At 35.9% G+C, this 22218-nt stretch overlaps 1 protein-coding gene across 2 annotated transcripts in view; it reads right to left on the bottom strand.

Annotated features, from left to right (window-relative positions):
• Window positions 1-6562: 6562 nt before the first annotated feature.
• LOC110453640 (degenerin-like protein unc-105) overlaps window positions 6563-22218 on the bottom strand; it is a 19804-nt gene continuing 4148 nt past the window's right edge. For both annotated transcript variants that reach the window (XM_021502679.1, XM_021502678.1), the window contains 13 exons: window positions 20279-20341; window positions 19661-20017; window positions 18259-18446; window positions 16166-16246; window positions 15973-16064; window positions 15390-15550; window positions 13523-13612; window positions 11983-12103; window positions 11184-11256; window positions 9730-9787; window positions 8967-9091; window positions 7057-7138; window positions 6563-6843 (listed from right to left, as the gene is read on the bottom strand). In XM_021502679.1, the coding sequence (XP_021358354.1) occupies window positions 6709-6843; window positions 7057-7138; window positions 8967-9091; window positions 9730-9787; window positions 11184-11256; window positions 11983-12103; window positions 13523-13612; window positions 15390-15550; window positions 15973-16064; window positions 16166-16246; window positions 18259-18446; window positions 19661-20017; window positions 20279-20323 (1608 nt within the window). In that variant the 5' untranslated portion in view covers window positions 20324-20341 and the 3' untranslated portion in view covers window positions 6563-6708. The remainder of the gene's footprint in view (window positions 6844-7056; window positions 7139-8966; window positions 9092-9729; window positions 9788-11183; window positions 11257-11982; window positions 12104-13522; window positions 13613-15389; window positions 15551-15972; window positions 16065-16165; window positions 16247-18258; window positions 18447-19660; window positions 20018-20278; window positions 20342-22218) is intronic.

The following is a 22218-nucleotide window of genomic DNA, read 5'->3' on the forward strand; positions in this document are numbered from 1 at the left end:
GGGGGGGGGGGGGGGCCTGGAATTTACCCGTGTTCGGTCTATGTAAGACGTTCCCGTTTCTTAACCGACTTGAATGATTAGGTTGCACCTTTTCCTCAATGTTTATCTTAAATTATTGTTATAGTAAGTTGAGCGTGTGGCATTGTTCAAAACTATAACAACAATAAAATAATGAAAAGAAACATTGCTAATCAACCCTAAAAATATTTCATTTATCATAAAATATCTACAACATGTTACAAAAAGCGTTTTTTATTGAAATTGTATGGATAACAGTTACTAAATACTAGCTAAAAGCAAACAGGACACATAGTTTCATACAAAAAGACTGAAAAATTGAACCAAATGCACACAAAGTCTTTATAATTTATTTATTTTACATTTTACAATAATTTTGATCCCGATGAGAGTTGTCTACCTTGAAAAAAAACGGAACTTTTTGCAGAGGGATAGAATTTATACAATGACACTTATTTTCTTTACTATACCAAAAAACGACGGAAGTAATTTAAATTACTAGATTTGATTGTCAATTTACTGTTCTTATATGGAACAAAATTACTCTCAATCATGTACACTTTGGACATCATTCCATAGCCTGCTTACGTGATACGTACAGGTGAGGTCGGTAAACAAAACAAATAAGTCTGCATTCCATGCGCCTCATATAGACCTTCTTGGAAGTCGTCTGATCATATGTCAGTGTTTGCCCGTGAGTTAATTAATGTGTTTGTATCATAAGCTTTATTTCTGAAGTACGTGTGATTACACATTTCCAAGTTAAGTCTCGATATCGGGTGTTGACATATCATCGTCACGCACGTGTACTATTGTTTACCCGGTGTTACTATAATTTACACCACGGTCATGGAATGCCCGATACGCAATACGAAAAGGACGAAACGAAAATACGAAAAGAAAAACATGTGTATTACGAAGGGTGGAAACTCCTTAAACCCCCTGTTCAATATATATATACATGTGGCAGGCACCTATTAAGTGCTTGGAGTTTTAAGTATATACATTCTCCTTTTCATTCTTCTTCTGTATATCTTTTACATTCTTTATCTTGTATTTCATTTACCCTATTCATTTACTTTTTATACGTCCGTGTCCAATTTGTGCGAGTTATGCGTTTTACCCGTGTTAATGTCCTATTCACGTGCGTTACCTGTGTACCTGTCGTGTTTGTCACGTGGTGTCCTATATTCATGTCCCAGAGAGTTGGGGTCGGGTATCGTATTTGGGCATCTCTGCATTTTGCTGTTACACAGCGGTAAGTGTTATAAGTGAGAGAGTATTGATTGTATGTAGGTTTTAAATATTATATATTATGTACAATTTATAATTTATACAATTGTTACAAAAAATATTAACTTTTAGATAACATGTGGTTTGGAGACTCCATTTCAGTCGCTAGTTTAGTTTCACCATGTCCAGAAAATGTATATATATTCTTGTGTAAGTAACTGCTAAATAATTAGTAGCTATTCCATTATTTTCTTCTATAGCAATTTAATATTATAATTAAATTGAGTTAATATTAAAATGAATGAATGTTATATTTGTGAGCTCAAGAACGTACGAATGTGTATTTGTCATTTGTAGATATGTGTTTATGAGGTTACCCGTAATAAACAACCTAAGAGAACCCTAACGCCGGTTTTGGAGTATTATTTAATGGCCCTGTAGGGGAACCCGGCTACATACATAGGCCTAGTTAACATGTTCTATACTGTAAATAGTTCATCCACATTCATTTGATTCTCTTCCACTTTTCTTGTAAGTTTGTTCACAGTCTCTTCAATGCATATCATATCAGTCATCCTACTTTTGAATTGGTAAATTGCATCCGCACTGTTAACACTGAAGTTCCATACATGCAAATTAATACAATTTGTTATTTCGCATTCTTCTTATGCACATTTTTATCAATTGTAAGTGTTAAAACTGTGATTTGGGATCAAAAACTTAAATAGATTAAAAAAGAAACTTTTGTTCCGGAGGTGAGAAACATCCTATACATAATGAGTTATCATTGGGGGTTAAAACCAGTTTCTACCTTTGGTTTGGTTTTATTTGACTTCCACTATCAACAACAAATGTCATTTAAGGATTTGCCTCAATATATATTGTGTATGCGTGCTTGCGTGTGTATCTGCAGTAGGCAGGGTATGTTGGTGTGTAAATTTGCCTCTTTACGATAGCGCAGATCTGATGCCGATTAAATAGTGCTATATCACCGAAAAATCATGCTGAAGGCACCGAGCGCAGCATATCGCCCGGTCACATTATATTGATATGTGAACCAGATGTTGCAATTCCAGAATGTTAAACAGGGAATAACAACAACCATTTTTAAAGACTTTGGTTAGTCACGACCCATTCTGCAGGGGGTTAAACGTTAGTCGCCTCTTACGATACACGGAGTGGGTAACAGCAGGTAATTTATATATTTTTCTCGATTTCATGGAATCAAATACACCCAAATATCCTGACTCCAGCACACTTACACAACTTACATGGATGCACGTCCTTAATTGAACTTATCTGTTTAAAGGGCCTTAAAAAAATCAAATGCAGCCAACTGAACAAAATCTTCATTGCCACGTTTTCAAAAAAGCCGTCGGCTGAATATAAATATTGACGCGTAAGATTCGCAGTCAAGGGAAGCTACTCTGTCGTACAACCAAAAGTGTTATAAGATTCAGTAATCACATGATTTCAGGAGACAAACTTTTTTTTAAATAAATGAATTCCGTCATCATATGAAGTCATTAATGGTTTATTCTTTTTTTATTATAATGGTATTTTTCAATTATCAATGATAATTTTGTCCATATTTTATGTAGACGGAAACTTCAACCAGTCCCCTGCAGGTCGATGATCGAGATATGGATTGAATCTGTTTCTTTCCAGTGTTCGTGCAAGTATGAACGAGAAAAAAATACTTACACACCACATGAGCGGCCATAGCTAAGCGTGAAAGCTGTAAGTAAATTTGTACCCGATCATACTTGCAAGAACACTGGAAAAATCCAGATCAACGGGAAGGAAAACCAAAAACATCATTTAAATTACGAACCTTTTTCATTCATTCATAAATTAAGCGTCAATCTGAATAAATACAGCTGTTCATTATCACGTACCGCATGCTATTTGTAAAATAATAGGGAAAAACGATATTTTCTTGCTTTAAAATGGCCATTAAAACTGACGCCAGAACAAGGGAGAACGCGTCTCCGGTTCAGAAATAAACATTTAACTGTTATTTGACCAAATTGGGTCACTGTGACCTAGTTTTGAAGATTTGACCTACATTAGCAGAAATGGTTGCAGGGGCAACATTTTAACAGATGTAAGACAAAATAAGAAGACTGACCTAATTTTCAAAATTTGCCCTACATTGTCAAAAAGGGTCATAGGGGTCAGATAATAACATTTAAGTTGTTTGACAAAATTAGGTCAACGTGACCTAATTTTGAAAGTTGACTTCATTATCCAAAATAGTAAATGGAAAATGAGATTGTTAAAAACCCGTTATTTGAGATGTATTTAAAATCATTGTCATAGTGTTCCAAACTTTACATATATTTTTCCAAGCCAGGTCCACCTAGAACTACTTTTTATAATTTTACATGTACTTTATAAATTGTTACAGGATTCAGAAATTATACATAAACCTACTTTTCAAAATAAGACGTACATTATTTAAAATGTCATTAAGTTCAGTTCAGAAATTAGCATAAATGAAAAAATGATGCTTAACCAAATTACGTCCCTGTGACATACACACCATGCATGTATTGTTTTTGAATAGTCAACGGGTTACAAAACAAACATTAAACTATTTTGACATAATGATGTCATTTTGACCTACTTTTCATACTTTCTTTTCAATTTACTACTGGTTAAAATGTCCTTAGTCCATATTGAACATGAAAATTAACCTCAAAATATGTCGACAATTTTCTATATTGAATGTGTTGATATGGCCCCGGGTCCTTATTCTACGTTGAAAATTGACCCCAGAAAATCATAAAACCTTTTAACATTAAATTGTCAAAAAGTGAACCGGGTCCATATTCAACGTTGAAAATGGACCCCTGAATACTGATACAGTTTTCCATATTCAATAGTCAAAGAGTGACATAGGTACTTATTCAGCGTTGAAAATGGACAAATACGACACAATTCCAAGGTCAAAATGTAACCCGGGACCATATAAAAAGCTGAAAATGTATCCCAGAAACATTATGGCCTTTTCATATATTCAACGTTGAATATGGACCCCAGAACATTATGACACCTTTTCATATTCAATTGTCAAAAAGTGACCCGGGTTCATATTCAACTTTGAAAATGGACCCCTGAAAATTATAAGATTTCCATATTCAATTGTCAAAAAGTGACATAGGTTCTTATTCAACGTTGAAAATGGAACCCAGAAACATTTTGTCGTTCTTATTTATTTAATTGTCAAGAATGGTCGTGGGTCGATTTTCAACGCTGAATACGGACCCCAGAGTATGATGACACCTTTTGTTATTTAATTGTTAAAGCAAATGACCCGGGTCCATATTCAACGTTGAAAATGGACCTCTGGAAATTATTAGTTTTCCATATTCAATTGTCAAAAGGGACAGAAGTCCTTATTCAACGTTGAAAATGGATCCAAGAAACATTATGTCGTTTCTATATATATTCAATTGTCGAAAATGGTCGTGGGTTGATATTTAACGTTGAAAATGACACTAGAACTTAGATTGTATGTCATTTTTTCATATTGAAATGTCAAACAAGAGACCAAACTGGGATCTTTGCTCCCACCTATTGGGGTTGTTGATTTTACAGCTTTCATGCAATTATGTCATTTGTAGAAGAAACCCCCTGCATAATCGTGGATATGCTTGTTGTCCTCTATTTGGGGACACAAAAGCGACCAAAATGAATCTGCTGTGCCCATTGCAATATTTGGCATCTTTATCTTTCTTTCTATTTCTAACTACCTTTTATTTATTCTCTAGCGCTTTGCTTGGCAACACCTCATTTTTGGCTTGAGTGTTTACCGTTCGCCCAGGTAAGGAAGGCAATGGGTTCTGTCCTCAGGCCGGGACATACCAAAGTCCTTAAAAATGGTAGTTGTTATTCCCTGCTTAACGTTCAGCTTAAAGGGGAATGGGAACAACTGGTTCGCTAGTGCCAGTATAATGTGACCGGTTGGAATGCTGTGCTTGGTGCCTTCGGCATCGCATTTCAGCGAGATGGCAACATAAAGTCGGCATCAGATCCACGCTTTCACAAGGAGGCAAGCACAACAATATATCATGTGTCCTGCATGCACACACGCAAGCATGCATACACTACACACTTGGAGGCACGTCCTTAAATAACCTTAGCTGTTAATAGGATGTTAAACAAAATTAAACAAAAAACCAAACTAATCCAATCCTACACATTATATTTTCTGGTGGGGCGGTAATACGCAATAAGTGCATTTAACTTACAACTGGAACTCGTTCTCTGTGCTATAGAATTTTGTTAAGGCATCCCGCCATGTAGACTATGGCCTTTGAACGAAGACATGTTTTAAGATGAACTATTTCATCGACTCACGCCAGAGACATTGTTGTTCTACATGGTAAATCGGAGAGGTAGCGCAATGAGGCACATTCACCAAGATACCGCCTCAAGCATACATGCATAAATAACGCACATGGATGCACGTCTTTAAATTTCCTGTGCCAACTTGTATAAAACATCTCAAAGTTAAGGAAAATCTCAAGCAATGTATTGTCTATGGGAAATCTTGGACTTGAGGAAATCTCAATAGTTGAGATGTTTTATACAAGTGGGCCCTGAGCTATTAGAAGAACGTAAGCCATATACATCACACTAACCTTATTTGTGCCAGCTTTAAATTGTAGCCAATTTGGATAAAGCTAAATGGACATCAGGCCATCTTAGATTGAGATGGATGTATTTTACCCAAAAAGTACGAGAGATGAAACTTTGCATGGTTTCTTCGGTCTAAGGTTGTGAATGTTCCAATTTTGAAAATGATTTAGAAATCTAGCATAGATGGGATTGTTTTGGATTTTACATCCTCACAACATTTATCGACCCATTCTACCATTCAGGTGGTTACAGCAGATCTACTCCATCTCCAAATCTGCACAGGTATCAGACACTTTTCACGTTTAAGGTGTATTCTCATTTATAGAAACGTCTGATTTTCGGTTTTTGGTCCAAAGTGACTAAAATTATCGATGGAATGAAAATAAGATAAAATTCAAAGACAATTACAACTGGTTCGCTCGTTGTCAGTAAAATGTGACCGGGCGGAAACCTGTGCTGGATGCCTTCGGCATGGTATTTCAGTGAGATAGCACTATACTGTCGGCAGCAGATCCTCGCTATCACAAATAGTCAAGTACACCAACATGCCATGTCTCCATCACCAACACACATGCATGCAGCCACAACACACACGGACGCACATCTTTAAATGACCAAAGCTGTTAATAGGACGTTAAACAAAACAAAACCAAAGCAACGGCTACATTTCTTTAATACATTCATTCAAGCATTCTGAAGCAAATCAGTTTTAAATGTTTCTTATTTTAATTCCTCTTAGAGATAAATGCAACGATTCGAAACTGAAATTCAGTTGTTTTATAAACTTGCACATTTCCGTTTAAACGAACATCATTTGTTCATGATTCGGAACATGAAATACCGGATGCAATCAACCAGAATTTGGATAAGTTCTACTCCACTCAGGACGGATGCGCCGACAAACAGACCAACAGTACCACCTATATCTGACAAAAACTGGACGCTCTGAAAAATAAAATGTGGATACTTTTAATAACTTAGACGGCATCGGAATAGTATAGTAGAGTTGGAAGTTTATACTGTGGTTGATATTGATTGCAAAAATACTTTTCCAGACGCATGAAAGCGTATGGAAACGTTTGAATTTCACTCATGCGCTTTGAAAAAAATTAAACATTAAATACTTTTTGTATACCGAGTTGATTTTGCAATACTTACATCATATGCCGGGACTTCTCCAACGTGTTCGTAGCTTAGTTCCTCGAAGTAGAGATCTAATTTCAAAAAGTTGTCCACGAGTCTACAAATTAAGAACAAAATTAATATTGTTGTCCGACGTTTCCCAACACTTCGACGGGATTCGTAGGTTTAGGGGACATATTTTGCCAGCTTTATCCCATCAGATGTTGTCGTAAAGGTGACTTATGTAGAACTGCAGAATCTAGTGTTTTCTTCTGTTATCTGCTTAGGGGAACATTAAGGAAACAAAAATGAATCTGGTAACGCGTAGGATCTACATATCCTTTTATCGCTTTCCTTGTCTTACTTTGAGATGATATTTCCCTGGACTCCTTTGTATATTTAAGGATTGAAATGCATCTTTTTAACATTTATGAGGGTATGCAAGACAGTTCCGTTCAAACATATTCTCCAAGATGCAGGTAGGGCGTAATAATTGTACCTGCTGCCCCCATTGCATGATCGTAAGCTGTTAAACAATATCAAACCAAGCCAAAATTCGCTAACGCGCATCATGGAATATGTTTGAACGGAACTGTGTTGCATACCCTCATAAATGTTAAAAAGATGCATTTCAAACCTTATATTTACGTTATATTACATTCGCTTTCATTATTTTAAATTAAGAGTAAGTTGTTTTTTAACTTAACAAAGGTTTGGTTTGGTTTAGTATTGTTTAACGCCCCATTGCATGATCGTAAGAGGCGACTAAATTTGGGATCTTATCTTTTCTCTTTTTCTAAACAAGTTTTTCTTCCTAATGTCTCCCTTGGCAATGACTCACTTTTGGCCTTTAGTTGAGCGTTCGCCTCTGTGAGAAAGGCTTTGGGTTCTGTCCCCTTGCCGAGACATACCAGAGTCTGTAAAAATGGTAGTTTCTACTCCTGCTTAACGCTCAACAACTTAGGAGTGGGACGACTCGTTCGCCTGTTGTCAGTATAATGTAACCGGATGGGGGTGTCCTATTGGGTGTCTTTGGCAGTATGTTTCAGTGAGGTAGCACTATAAAGTCGGCATCAGTTCTGCGCTATCACATCAGTTCTGCGGCCTCCCAAAACACAAAAGCATACACTACACACATGCATCTTGCACACTGGGGAGGCCGTCCTTAAATGACTATATCTGTTGATAGGACGTTAAACAATATTAAACCAAACCCAACCATGTTGTGAGATAATCCAAGACGAAAAATATGAAACAGGAGGAACTGTGCTATGAAATACGTAAGTAGGGAAAAAGGTTAACATGTCCCTTAATCAAAGGGTAAAATAACAAGTACACCCTTGCCTTTGCACGTAGCACAACACTGATCTGATCGTTATTATAGTGGTAAACAAAAAAGGGCTACCACAGCGACCCCTTATGTATGTTATAGAATAAAGAATTTAGACGAAAAATTATGGACAATTGAAAGGAAAACGGCAAAGGGAAATGTTGCACAATACCGAAACATATCCTCTTGTAACAGAATGGTATCTTCTGGAAGACGAAGTTGACCTAAAACACTGTTCACATTTGCTACTTGAGTCATACGAAGATCGTGTAATAGTGAGATGGTGCGTAACGCAGATTGACCAATAAAAACAGTTGTTACTACACAAAGGTTGTATTATTAAATATAATTAAACACTGCGATCATTTTGTTTCTCAAATCATTTATTAGTATTTTTTACCAGTATATATTAATAGATCTCTTATAACCACGATAATTACAACTTCTAAACACATAGATATTATTTGTATATTATGTAGCCAACACAAAATTTGTTGGTTACTATACTGCAGATAAGACGTCACACATTACTAAAAACTTGCCATGCTATTTGATAAATATGAATTTTAATTAAGTCGAGTTATGTTGAATAACAGTTAAAGACAACCAAACATACCTCTCTGTGTTAATTGACCCATTGGTTGTGCCGTTCATTATTTCAATGCAGTCATGGCCCGTCACGTTCTTTATTTTCATAGCTTGGATTTCTTCCTGACACATTAGATTGACTAGCTCATTCGTCTGGAAGTATATTTGCAAACAGTTAAAATAAGTCAATCAATCAGCAGTTTATTATACATTACAATTCTTGTAATGTGATTGCCGATTTCATCTTTCACCTATCACATTATTGTTTTTAATGGGTAGTTCCTTCAAGAAAATGAATTTAAAATAAAACAAATTAAAACAATAAATTGAATGATGAATAATAATCACAGTTTATAATAACAAGGAAAATATCGAAATTGAACATGGCTTTTCGTTTTCATGCTTGAAGTCTTAATACTGGTAAAACCACATAAATTATATTATATAGTACCATTAAGTGGCCCTATTATTAGTGGTTAATGTTTTCTCATATTATCTTATAGTAGTTGTAAAGAGGTAAAGCCCCCCCCCCCCCATATAGCGAATATAATGTCATGTGTTCGAAAGTGACAACATAATTTCACGTCATCAAAACAAGCGTTTACTACTTTGAGATGTCAAGTAGTGTTCTGAGAACCTAATATACATTAAAACGTAGCAGTTCGAAAAATATGTTCGTCTTGTTTGGTTTAATGATCATGCTGCGTCTTATGTAACTTGAAGACGGCTTCCGTTGGAAACACCGACGATATTAATTGAAACGAATCTGATAAATAACAATGTAGTCTTACCATGTATTCTTCATGTGGCCATCTAAGACTTGATACAGTGGTAGAGAAGTGGGTCTCGCTGCATTAAGATAGGTTAGATAATAAAGCAGTTCTGTTAGGCAATTTATGTTACATGCTTTAATGTTAAGGACTAATTTAGATTTAACCGTAGTAAAACAGAACCACTATTAATATTGAGTAATACGTATACTGAGACAGCTCAATCTTATTTGTTATTTCCTTAAAGGTATTGTTAAAATTCATAAACATCTCGGTTGTTTTTTAATAGTCGTTGAAAATGGTCAGATTTTGTTAACTATGTGTATGAAAAAAGTTGTAAATAATCATATTGATCAAACATAAACCAGATAGATAGTATTTTAAAACAATTGATATGTCTTATAAAACTTGTTTTTTAAGATTGCTAGTGCTGTCTTGAGTAAATGTCCAAATGATATAAAAATAGTGCCTTCTAGTATGTTTTAATGGAGCAAGCAAGTCTGTATTTTCCCACAACTCATCTCATTGCCACAGTTGTAGCATGAATTGTCTATGCAAAACACAAATATTACAACCAGCTCACTGTACAGATATGTTTTATATACTGGCTCCAGGAACCATCGCATTAAATCATGTGTCGTAGAATAGATTGAAAAACCTGGAAGAACATAGTACTGTGCAGCGATTTGTTTGTGTATTGTTTACCGGCCCTTCGACAATGGGAGTCATTTAGGGCCAACAACACTGTAAAAAGAGACATTCACGAAAATAACACATCAAACCAAAACTAAATGGCTTAAATGTGTAAAGTATTAAAGAAATACATCAAATCGAACAAATTGGCTGCACAATATATCATATTTTATTGCAAAGATCAATAGAGTGTAAATAGTCATGTATTAATTGCAGAGAAACTGTATCGAGTAATCTTTTCATAGATGGCACATCATAAAATCTGTCACGTATTTATTTAAAATCAGCACATTCAATCATAAAGTGTTTGCCTATAAATGGTTGATCGCATGCCAGACAATAAGGCTGGTCTTCCTTACGCAAAATGTAGTCATTTGTGATGTAGGTATGGCCTATGCGCAGTCGCGAGAGGACAATTTTCTCACTGCGGTCTGCTGTGCAGCAACTAACTTTTCATGTGTTTCTAACCGAACACGATATCCTACTTGTTAAACTGTCTGGTGTTCTAATCGCTAATTTCTGTGAACATTTATTAATTCAACAGCGTATTGGTGCTTGCTTTGCCTATCAAACTTACCATTTACACTTCATCATACTTTTTTGTGTACATTTTCTGGTAATAAGTGTACGATTATATAAAAAGTATGTTCTCTCATCAGAAAAGAAAATTAATAAGCGATGTCTGTGCTTAAACAATTTGTATTTTTGATACAATAGGATTGTCGTCACTGATAAATTATTCCGTCAAATATTATTTGTCTTTTATCCCTTCAATGTCTTACCTGCAGGGATTGGTGCATGGACAATGAAGATCACCCTTCAATTGCGCTTTCAGTACCAATAAGGAACACACTTCTACAAATAAATAAATGGAATCCTCATGACAAGCGGAAAAGTATCATGTTCCATATTAATATACCTAACTATTGAATATTATTATTCATTCCACGGTTAGCTTAAACAACATTTAAAAACAAATTGATGAATGCATAATCAAACACCGGCGTAAAACAATATTTAAGGATAAGTAATATGTATGGACTTTAAAAATGTTCATATTTTGTTTTGCTCGTAAATCATATAAATATATCAATTTACCTACCCGTCTTGCAAACAAGTTATCAAACAGCTAACCTAATTGAAGTAAGTAGTCGATTGTTTGTCCTTTGTATCATCTGTGGAAACCAACTTTAAACGAGCTTGGCTGTCACAAAGACGTAAAATCCCAAACAAAAATACTCGATAAGATTTCGTTTTTGGTCTTGGTGATGAGCGTTCATCTAAATGATGAAGGTTGTAAGCTTTCAGACAGACATGCTAAGCCTAAAAATGGGTTTGTAAATTTTGCTCTCTGCTTAGCAGAAAGCTTTTAATAAGTGCTGATAAGTTTAGTTTGATTAATGGAGCCTAGGGTCCAATCAAAATTGCAAACGACGAAGGTCCATGTGCTTAATGTATACGTGTGTGCTGGGTCGGTTTGGTTTGATTAACTGCCTTTGTATTTGGCTCCTTCCGAAAGCGCAGATTTGGTGCGAAATTTGGTGAATTAATTTTCGCTCATATCTTTAAATGTCTAGTTACCATTAACTGAACTGCATGTTGATGTTGAGTTGGTAACTATCGATTTGTCGATAGACACGAAACCCGTTGTACAGTCACATATGTCTTCCGTCAGGGTGATAAGACAAATCTGTTCACATGCCTAAATTATATAAGAAAAAAACAAAGTGTTTTGTCATTCCCTTTTACTGAGACACAAAGGTAATTATCAGCCACTACTAGAACCATAAAATGTCACAGAGTACTTAACTTTAAAATAAAATTCGCTCTGAAATTTACCAGAAGAGAGTCAACATTCTTAAAAAGGGGCCGGCGTATCCAAGGGATGAGAGTAAGGGTCACAGAATACAAGACCTTTCAACAGCACTACATTCACCCAGTCACTTGATACTGACAACGGGTGAACCAACTATTACCCTTAATGCTGAATGATATTTAACATGGAGTAACCAGATTTGGTGATGTACATGCAAATCGCGACGTAAAATGGCTCTACTACTCTATAATCAGATTGTGTTGACCTTCAACCAACAAGAGAACATTTCCATTATATCGTTACATAAATTCATTCTCTTTGTTTCGACAAATCGCGACGTAAAATGGCTCTATTACTACACTAACACCTGCTGATTTTAAACTTTATTTTATTGATTGTAAAACACTTTTATCAAAGTTTATAACATCACAGTCGCATATAAAAAGGAACCAATGCTTTGACAAGAAATTACAATATTTAACCTGTTATCAGTAAATATTGCAACGTAAAATGGCTATTACTCTATTATTAGATTGTGTTGACCTTCAACCAACAAGAGAACATTTCAATTATATCGTTACATGATTGCATTATCTTTTGTTCGACACAATAAATACATGTATCTAACTGTTGTTTTACAATTTTCTATTAAGTTACTTCGTATGATAGCGGAGATAAGTGCTTGAAAAGTAGGTCATTGTGATGTGTTTTGTGACGTCAGACATCGGTAATAGAAAAAAAACATATACGGAGCATATCAGTACACCTTGAGTACCCGGAATTTGTATACAAATACATGTTTGGATGGTTGAGTGCAGTTTACGAAAAGTAGACCATTATGACCTATGCTTTGGCCTTTACTCTTTGAAATATTTAATACGGCATATGTGTATTATCTTCAGCTTGCTTGTGCTGTAATCAAAATCATACTCCAGGGGTTACGCTCACTTTCGCTCTCTGCACCCATGGGATATTTCATATCAAAATTGAAGGCACGCAGCTAGCAATTTGATTGGTTTCAGGTAAAAAAAACCTGACCAATCACTAAGCTGATACTTGTCTTTGAAGATTACAATGGGGCGACTCCTGACTTCAAAGCTTGTAAGTTTTACTAGCTCTCTCGTCTCATCCACAAGGTGGTTCACACTGAGCCTTCAATTTTGCTATGACATATTCCATGTCATTAGCGATCTATTATGTTTTGATAGGCCGTTAAGAATCTAATAAAAAGAATACTTGCTTGTGGTTAATTAAGAAATAGAAGCTACAGGTACAACTACTCTCTTGTATCATGTATTTGCGTACCATTCTTGTATATGTTATCCCGTATTTGCTTTTGTATTCAAGGTGCTTTTCGCAGTTCCCATGTGGATGTCCAAGTCTGTTTATTTTTTTCTGAAAAAGAATAACACAAAACAATGAGCATTACCCGGTATGTGTCTTAGTGGAGAAGTTACATCGGTGTTCACGCCCGTCGAATACGGGACGTTTTAGGTCATCACGTGAGCGGGCGGGCAGACGGTCGGTCGGTCGGTCATCACTATTGTCCGACTGTTATTTAAGGAGTTATGCCCTTTTGATAAATTGCACGAAAGCTCGGCAGAGCTTGATAACCACCGTTATCTGACAATAATTACGGGTTTTATGCCCCTTATTCCATTGATGAAAATGTGTCTACTTTATACCTTGAGTAGTTTTCTACCGATTAACTTAAAGCTTCATGTGTTTGTTAATGACCATGACAGCGCGAACCAGTTCGATAATCACTATTATTTGTCTCCAATTGACGGAGTTTTGCCTCTGAACCAATTGTGTGCGTGTAATCACAAGTATCATATCATACTTTGTAGACTTATTCCCCTTCGTTTCATTAATGCAATACGACATACATCCCAAGATGTTTAATTTCACTCATTGATATGCAAGGTATGTTGAATATTGATCCCCGAACATCAATTACTCACAAATCATTCGTATATTTCAACGATACAAGCAACTGCTCACTTAATATCTGACGGGCATATTCCCTGCAGGTAGGGCGTAAGAATTGTACCTGCTGCCCCCAATTGCATGATCGTAAGAGGCGACTAAATTTAGGACCTTATCTTTTGGGTTCTGTCCCGAGACATACCAAAGTCTTTAAAAATGATAGTTTCTACTCTTGCTTAACGCTCAGCAAATTAGGAGTGGGACGACTGGTTCGCGCGTTGTCAGTATAATGTGACCGGGTGGGGCGTCCTGCTGGGTGTCTTCGGCAGTATGTTTCAGTGAGGTAGCACTATAAAGTCGGCATCAGTTCCGCTTATCACAAGGAGACAAACACGAACATATCGCAGCCTCCTAAAATACACACACATACACTACACGCATGCATCTTGCACACAGGGGAGGCCGTCCTTAAATGACATTAGCTGTTAATAGGACGTTTAACAAAATAAAACCAAACCAAACCAAACTGACGGGCATATTATTAACCGCTTTGTGGTTATCTAGTTTATTGATAAAAATGTAGTTGAGTGTTGACATTACCCTTTGCACTTAAACATTGAAGAGCACTCCAAAGGAAGAAGTTTATGTATCTGAAGTATTATCTGCCATTTCGGGCTTATTTCCTGGAACCAATTTTCTACAGCGTTCGCCCCTGTGAGGAAGGCTTTGGGTTCTGTTCCATAGCCGAGACATACCATAGTCTGTAAAAATGGTAGTTTCTAATCCTGCTCAACACACAGCAATTTAGGAGTGGGACGACTGGTTCGCCAGTTGTCAGAATAATGTGACGGGGTGGGGGGTCCTGCTGGGTGTCTTCGGTAGTATGTTTCAGTGAGGTAGCACTATAAAGTCGGCATCAGTTTCGCGCTATCACAAGGTGGCAAACACGAACATATCGCAGCCTCCCAAAACAAACACGCATACACTTCGCGCATGCATCTTGCCATGGGAGGCCGTCTTTAATAACCATAACTGTCTATAGGACGTTAAACACTACTAAACTAAAGTAAATATTCTGCAGTAAACTCTTATGTATATTCCAACAATCTCCATGTGTCCTTGTTTGATGCAAGAACAGGTTTAATAACCCGGAGGGACCTAGTATCTGTTTTCATATAACTATGGCAGAGACGTGTACTTCAAAAATATAATTCTAAAACATAATTGTAATTCCATCGTATACCTGCTTGAGACTGATGAATGTCCAATCTGGTGCTAAAGTCACTCCCTGTTCTTCAATAAATGGATATGTGCCCGGTTCATGCACCACGAGCTTTAGTCCGTGTCCACTGCTGTACGGACTCACGTATTCATGCGAATCAAGGTTCAGCATCAGTGTAAGACCTACAATAAATAATGCATTATTGTTGTTTACAAAATTGTTATTTACATACCATAACACTAAATACATACATGTATTCAACCTGCATCTCGTCAATTAAAGTTTCAATAACACGGAAAGAATGAAAATTTAACGAATGACTGATTGGTTTGTTTAATTTGATTTATCGTTCATTTTTTTTTTTAATGTATGTATTGGTTATCTATGTGAATGTTGGTTTTCGGCCTCCATGCCGTCATGCGATATCGCGGATCTAATGCCGATTTTAGAGTACTTTTTCACTGAAATATTCCATGCAGAAAGCGTCAAGGACAGCTCAGACATTCACACATGTAAACGATGTAAGAGAGAATAATATCATTCAAGTGACATTTCTTTCTTCACATGCAAAAGAACGTGTCAAACGATAACCGAAAATATTTACCATGGGATGGACCTGGTACTGTAGAGACAAATCTATCGGATTGCAGTGTGTAGCAGTTTCCAAAACGACCACTCTTGAAGTGCGCAAAATCACTGCAAAATAAATTATTGTGTCTCGATACCATATAATAATAAGATATTAAAGTAATTTGTTTTAAATTCTATATCAACAAAAATTGTCGTTATTGCCATACCTCGAATTGCAACGCCTCGAGTTGAAGGAGCAATGAAGCAGCATATCGTCAAGCGAATGGCCAACTCTCAACAATTCGCTTCTAAAAAAGACACAATTTGTCAGTATTTTTTATTATACAATAATAAATACAAAGCTTAAAAGTGTTCAAAACTTGCACATACTTTATGAGCATAAAGCATATACGTCTAATAGCGAAATATGCCTGTATCGCCTGTACAACTGATAAACAATTTTATTTTTTTCGCTCAATCGATTATTGGTAAAAAAGAGGGAAATTTCAATCTCTATGTTCATGTTTTGAAATATCATCGAACGTACAGAGTCCAGCATTCCGCCCGGACAAAGTATACAGACAACGGGTGAAACAGTTGTTGCCATTACAAAAAATTCTGAACGAAAAGCAGAGAAAAACAACTACAATTTGTAAGGAATTTGGTATGCCCATTGCCTTCCTCACCTTGGCGAACTTTTAAAATTCATGCCAAAAGTGAGGTGTTGCCAAGCAAGGCGCTAGGAAATGAGAGATAGTTAGAAGCAAAAAGAAAGATAAAAATCCGAAATATTGCAATGGGTGCAGCAGATTTTTTTCGGTCGCTTTTGTACAGCCAATTACAGTCAAACATTTCATGATTGAATGCGTCGATTTCAAACAGAAACGTGACAGATTCTATAATGTATTGTCGTGTATGAAAAGATCATTTGATACAGTTTCTGTTCAATCAATATGTGATTATTTACATTCAATTGGTCTTTATATAAGATCTGATATAGTTTACACCCAATTCGTTCCCTGTTGATATATATTAACACCGTTTAAACCTTTTAATTTCTAGTTTAATGCAATTATTTCTTTGATTGCCTACTTTAACATGTCGTTTGGCCCTAAATGATTCGCATTGTCGATAGGCCGTAAAACAATTCAAACAAAAAACAAAACCCCTAATAGATGACGCAAAAGCAAATCCCCAATTCTGCAGGGTTTTATCACATAGGTCGCCTCTTGCGGTATATACTGTGAGTTTTTGATATGCAGGAACAGTCGAGGAATATTTCTAAACCTTCCCAAGTAAGCCAGTACAAGCGTTGTTTCTACTCCTGACGTTTCCATATTTTCAGACATTGAGATATGCACCAGAAGGATTATAAGTGTCAGATATGCATGGGACGGGAGTATATATTGTTTTGCACTGCGGTACTATTATTGCATTCATCAAATGATTGTATACTTTTCGTCTTATTTCCTTTTCTCTGGAGCATGAAACATAAGTTTGAAATTAGTTTCAGATTGAGACTATTGGTTACAATAAAAGACTACCCAAAGCTGCGGCGTCACGCATACCAATTTAAGCTAAAACTAGTGCAATGAACGTTTTAAAAAATTGAACGGATAGTTGTTACATTGTAACAAATAGATTTTTTTTTATCTATAACATATCTGCATTTAGATATTTATAGACATTAGGTAGTAAGAGGTATTCCTTAAGAACTAAACAAACTGTATCAGGTCATTCTTGTTTTTTTTCTGAAAGTAGAAGTCTGTTAAAAGGAAACTTCGGGTTATATATTTCGATAATCAAAAATTGTTCTATTGGGGAAAGTCAATTATGATCTGGCCTACGCACATATTTAATCAGAAATGTAGAGCGTCATAGAATTATGACATATATACATTTAAGCTTCACTAGTAAATTCATCACGCTATTTAATTCTCAGTTTTTTCAATCATAAACCTGATACCGACCGAGAAGCAATAATGGAAACCACAATTGATACGAAAAAGTGAGACTAAACTTTTTTGGTTTGGTTTGATTTTGTTTTTCGTCTTATTTTAACAGCTATGGTCATTTAAGGACGTGCCAGGTTTTGGTTGGTGGAGGAAAGCCGGCGTTCCTGGAGAAAACACCGACATACGGCCAGTACCTGGCTTCTGCCCCACGAAGACCTCAACCCGCGACCCAGTGGTGGAGGGCTAGTGGTAGTAGAATGTCACACGCCATAACCACTTGGCCACCGCGAGACTAAACAAGAAAATGTTTACATCAAAATTATTTTTTAATGTCATTGTTGAAAAGCTGTAAAGTGGAAACTTACGCATCCATTTTTTGTATTAAATCAGAGACAAGCATATTCCGAACTTGAAAATGGTTGTCCGGAATGTTCTTTGCGAGATCCCATTCTTCTTTAGCAATGCCATATTTCTCAAACTTCCTCAGGAATGGAAACTCTGGGTTATTTTTATCCATAATTATGGGCTGGTCCCGTTTGGATTTTTCTTTTAACTGCACAGGAAAAAACCCAGCAAGATTTTAAAATTACAATCATTTTGCTTAAATCAGGGCATTATATATAACCTTCCTGAATGTAATATTTAGATTGAATAATTTATTAAAACTGACAATATAAATGAAAAAGTTTTCAATTGAGATTTAGAAAATAATATGGTTTTGAGATCTTTCCCAGTGACAATCTCTTTCGGCTGTAGTATCTAAGGAAGCGGTGACATTTGTGAATGTATTTGCTTGGTAACGAGTATGGGTCTCGCTGAGTATAAAAAGCGCATTATCGATCAATCCATTTATCATTCGTTAAACGTGTGCGCAATGTGACACTAATATGCTATAAAAATAGAACACTTTCACGATTTTGAATCTTTATCTGAGAAAAGTGAAAAAATAATAGTAAAATACGACCCCGCCCNGATTTCACAATGTTGACGACAACACACCTGGGATTATCGCATTTTGTACGTGTTTTGCTAGTAAAACGTCTGCACGACGAAGACTAAGAGTTCATAACAAAGTTTCCGTGTGTAGGCTCAGATCTATGCACGTGAAAGACCGATGATATATATGGGATTTATTGAAATGTATACCTTTTATTTTTGATACACAATTTCGAGAATGCGCCATAAGTATCAACCAGCTTGGCAGTGTTTCAAAGTCTTCACGTGAGTGCGTTTGATTTTTGATATCGGTTGCCAATCAGGGCGCACGGTGCATTGAATCGTAAAACGGTCAGTTGTTGAATGATAACCGGTTTGTCAGGTAATGCGCTTTTCATACTCACCAATACCCATACTCGTTACCAAGTAAAGGCAAACTAAACTGTCGGCACTTCCTTAGAAACGATTGTCAGAAGAGATGGGATGGATCTCAAAACCAGATTTTTTTTTTTAACTCGATTAAAAGTGTTTTTGACTTGCACTGTCAGATTTAAGCTGTACGTTAGATTGATCAAAATATTTTTAAACCGAACCAGAGCGAAATACCCAAGCTTGTTCAGTAAATTCCATGAGTAAGTTGAAATCCATAATTTCCCGAAAAAACTCGTTTCGTTGAAAAAAGAATAAACGAGTCAAGAAAATGCAAAGTTGTCATGGCATTATTATAATTGCTATAATTTTTGACAGCGATACAGATATTTTTAATGGAGACATTCGATTACAACTCTGCATGAAAACATTTGATTTGAACTATAAAATACACATGTTTACCTCTACTTCTGATAACGTCATAAAAAATTTCAACGGAATGGAAAGTTCATCAAGTTGCATCTTTTTCAAAGGGTTGATGTTGCAAAAAGAAACTGCAGGAAAATGCAACGCTCCAAATTTCAAATCTAATGACGTTTGCTTCGGTCGGGAAAGAAACAGAGACGATAATTTAAAAATCTGGTAACAGAGGGCTCCAACGGTCAACAGCCAAAGAGTTATCCACAGAATCTTCTTGTATGTCTGCTTGGCAACAATAATATGCGCCACTCCATGGACAGTAGCCATCATGGCATGCTCGGTCAGAATCTCTTTAAATCTTGCTCTCTTTTTCTGCATGTTTTTGTCGCCGACATAATCCTGTGCAAAAATATTTCATTTAAAACAAAACATCCCAAATACGCCCAATTACTTCTTACTGGCAATTTAGTTGGTTTGGTTTGGTTAATTCTAATTTGTTGAACCACGACTTCAAAGATTGTAGTCATGTCGTACGTCACAAAAATAGTTAATTTCACGTTGAGTACAGACTTACTGAAATTTATCGACAAAATAAGATAGTTTCAATACGAGGTCGATATATAAAACATGACCAGTAAAGTTACTGTGCTTTCTACTTACGCCAACTTCAGCATCTTTTACCATTTCCATGGTTATGTCTTTCATATTCCGGTTGTAATATTCCTTAAAGAAAGAAACGAGATTTTTCCCAATTAAATAAATATTGAACCAATTACATAGTGTTATGATAGTATTTTCAACTTCTAAAAATTGTCGAAATTGTCGAGTTTTTTGGGCGTGTTTTTGGGAGGAAGAGAGAGGGATATCGAAAGGTCAAAAAGAATATTTTGTTTGAATATTTTATCCATTTCAGAAAATCATTTCAATATTGGTAGTTATGTGTTTTTTCATAAAACATAGTGTGTCTATGGTGTCTCCATGTGTGCGGAATTTGGTGCGGTGTCTGGATGTTTATACGCGTTCCCGTTGTATTTTGTGGACATACATTGAAGGGTATAGGTAAGTAATAACAAAGAGTTGTTATATTTGTTTACTTTCTAGCGATATGTTGTTGCATTGTTGTGTGGGGTAGGTTCCTTATTGATGTATCACCCACGTGTTCCACCTTCGGGGTATCATAAAAGGACAATAGGTAGCATGATTTACTATTTTAGTCGTATCAAATCGATTATCTAACTTTGTTATCAATATTTTTTATATACATAATTATCTTATTTGTCATTACATAAATATGAGGGGGGGGGGGGTAGTGTCAGAGAACTAAATACAATTAACACATAGTACAGTGTCACGTTAATCAGTCATTTTTCCTTTTTTTCAGTGTCGTTTCAGTGATGGAGTGTTTTCATTCGATGAAAGTGATTCCCGAATTTTTCTGTGGAGATTACAAGTGTTTGAAGATGTGTACCTACAAGAGATGCAGAGTGTCTAGGAAAATTTTACATTGTTTATTTCTGTATTTGTTAATATCTACTGTTGTTTGTATATATTGTTTAAATATGCTTGTTAAATTTACCTGTTTAGTTTTTGCCTCACTTATGTAATAACATTTATAGATTACAAAGCCTATAATTGTTAGGAGGTGATTGAGTTCATTATAATTTGGGTGTTCTATTTTATATCCAATTGCTAAGTTTTTTAAAGTCAACATATCCTTTTTATATCCAAGTTTATCAAAAAGGTGCTTAATTTTATTATTAAAACTTTGTAGATATCTACATTTGATGAAAACATGTTCATAGTCTTCTGGTATGTTGCAAACATTACAATTAGGTGTATCACTCAATTTCCATTTATGTAGTATTTGCTTTGATACTAGGATTTTATTTAATAATTTCCATCTGAACTCTTTTAGTTTGTTGTTCTGTAAGGTTTTGAATATGAATTCATTTGTGTACTCTAGTACAGCATTGATATTAAGGTTAATTTCCCAATATATTATTGAGATTGGTTTTTCGGAACGCAATTTTATTAAACTCGACTAAGCCGGTTTTCATTAAAAAGTCTGACATATTTGGTCTGAATATGCCGCCGAGAGAGCAGTGGCTCAACCATGTTGAATTATACAAAGCGATATCACGATCCATTCCAGGAGAGACAATAGTTGGTATCCAACGTGTACGTGATCTGTGGAGAATATACACCGACTGTGAAAAGAGTAGAGACGCTCTGCTCACTTCAGGGATACATCTTCGAGCAAAAACTATCCCGATATACAACTCTAACCCTTCACGGCCGTCGTTATATTCTCAGAGAAGGGATACGATGATGACGGTCAGGGTGAAGAATATACCGCTTTCCGCTGACGATGGCCAGATTCGAAGGATCTTCACAATTAGAGACATCGAGATTGTAAGTTTCTATCGAGAGAAACTGAGAGTCGATGGTAGGCTTACAAACTGCGAGACAGGTGACAGAATAGCTGTGGTAAACAAATTCTCACAGCCATTCGAAATATCTATGGAAATCGGAAGATACAGAGCAGTCGTGCTCCACAACGGTCAGATCAACAGGAAGCTCAAGTGCAACAACTGCCTTGA

The sequence above is a fragment of the Mizuhopecten yessoensis genome, unplaced genomic scaffold, assembly GCF_002113885.1.
Source record: "Mizuhopecten yessoensis strain PY_sf001 unplaced genomic scaffold, ASM211388v2 scaffold7473, whole genome shotgun sequence".
In the NCBI taxonomy this organism is placed as follows: domain Eukaryota; kingdom Metazoa; phylum Mollusca; class Bivalvia; order Pectinida; family Pectinidae; genus Mizuhopecten; species Mizuhopecten yessoensis.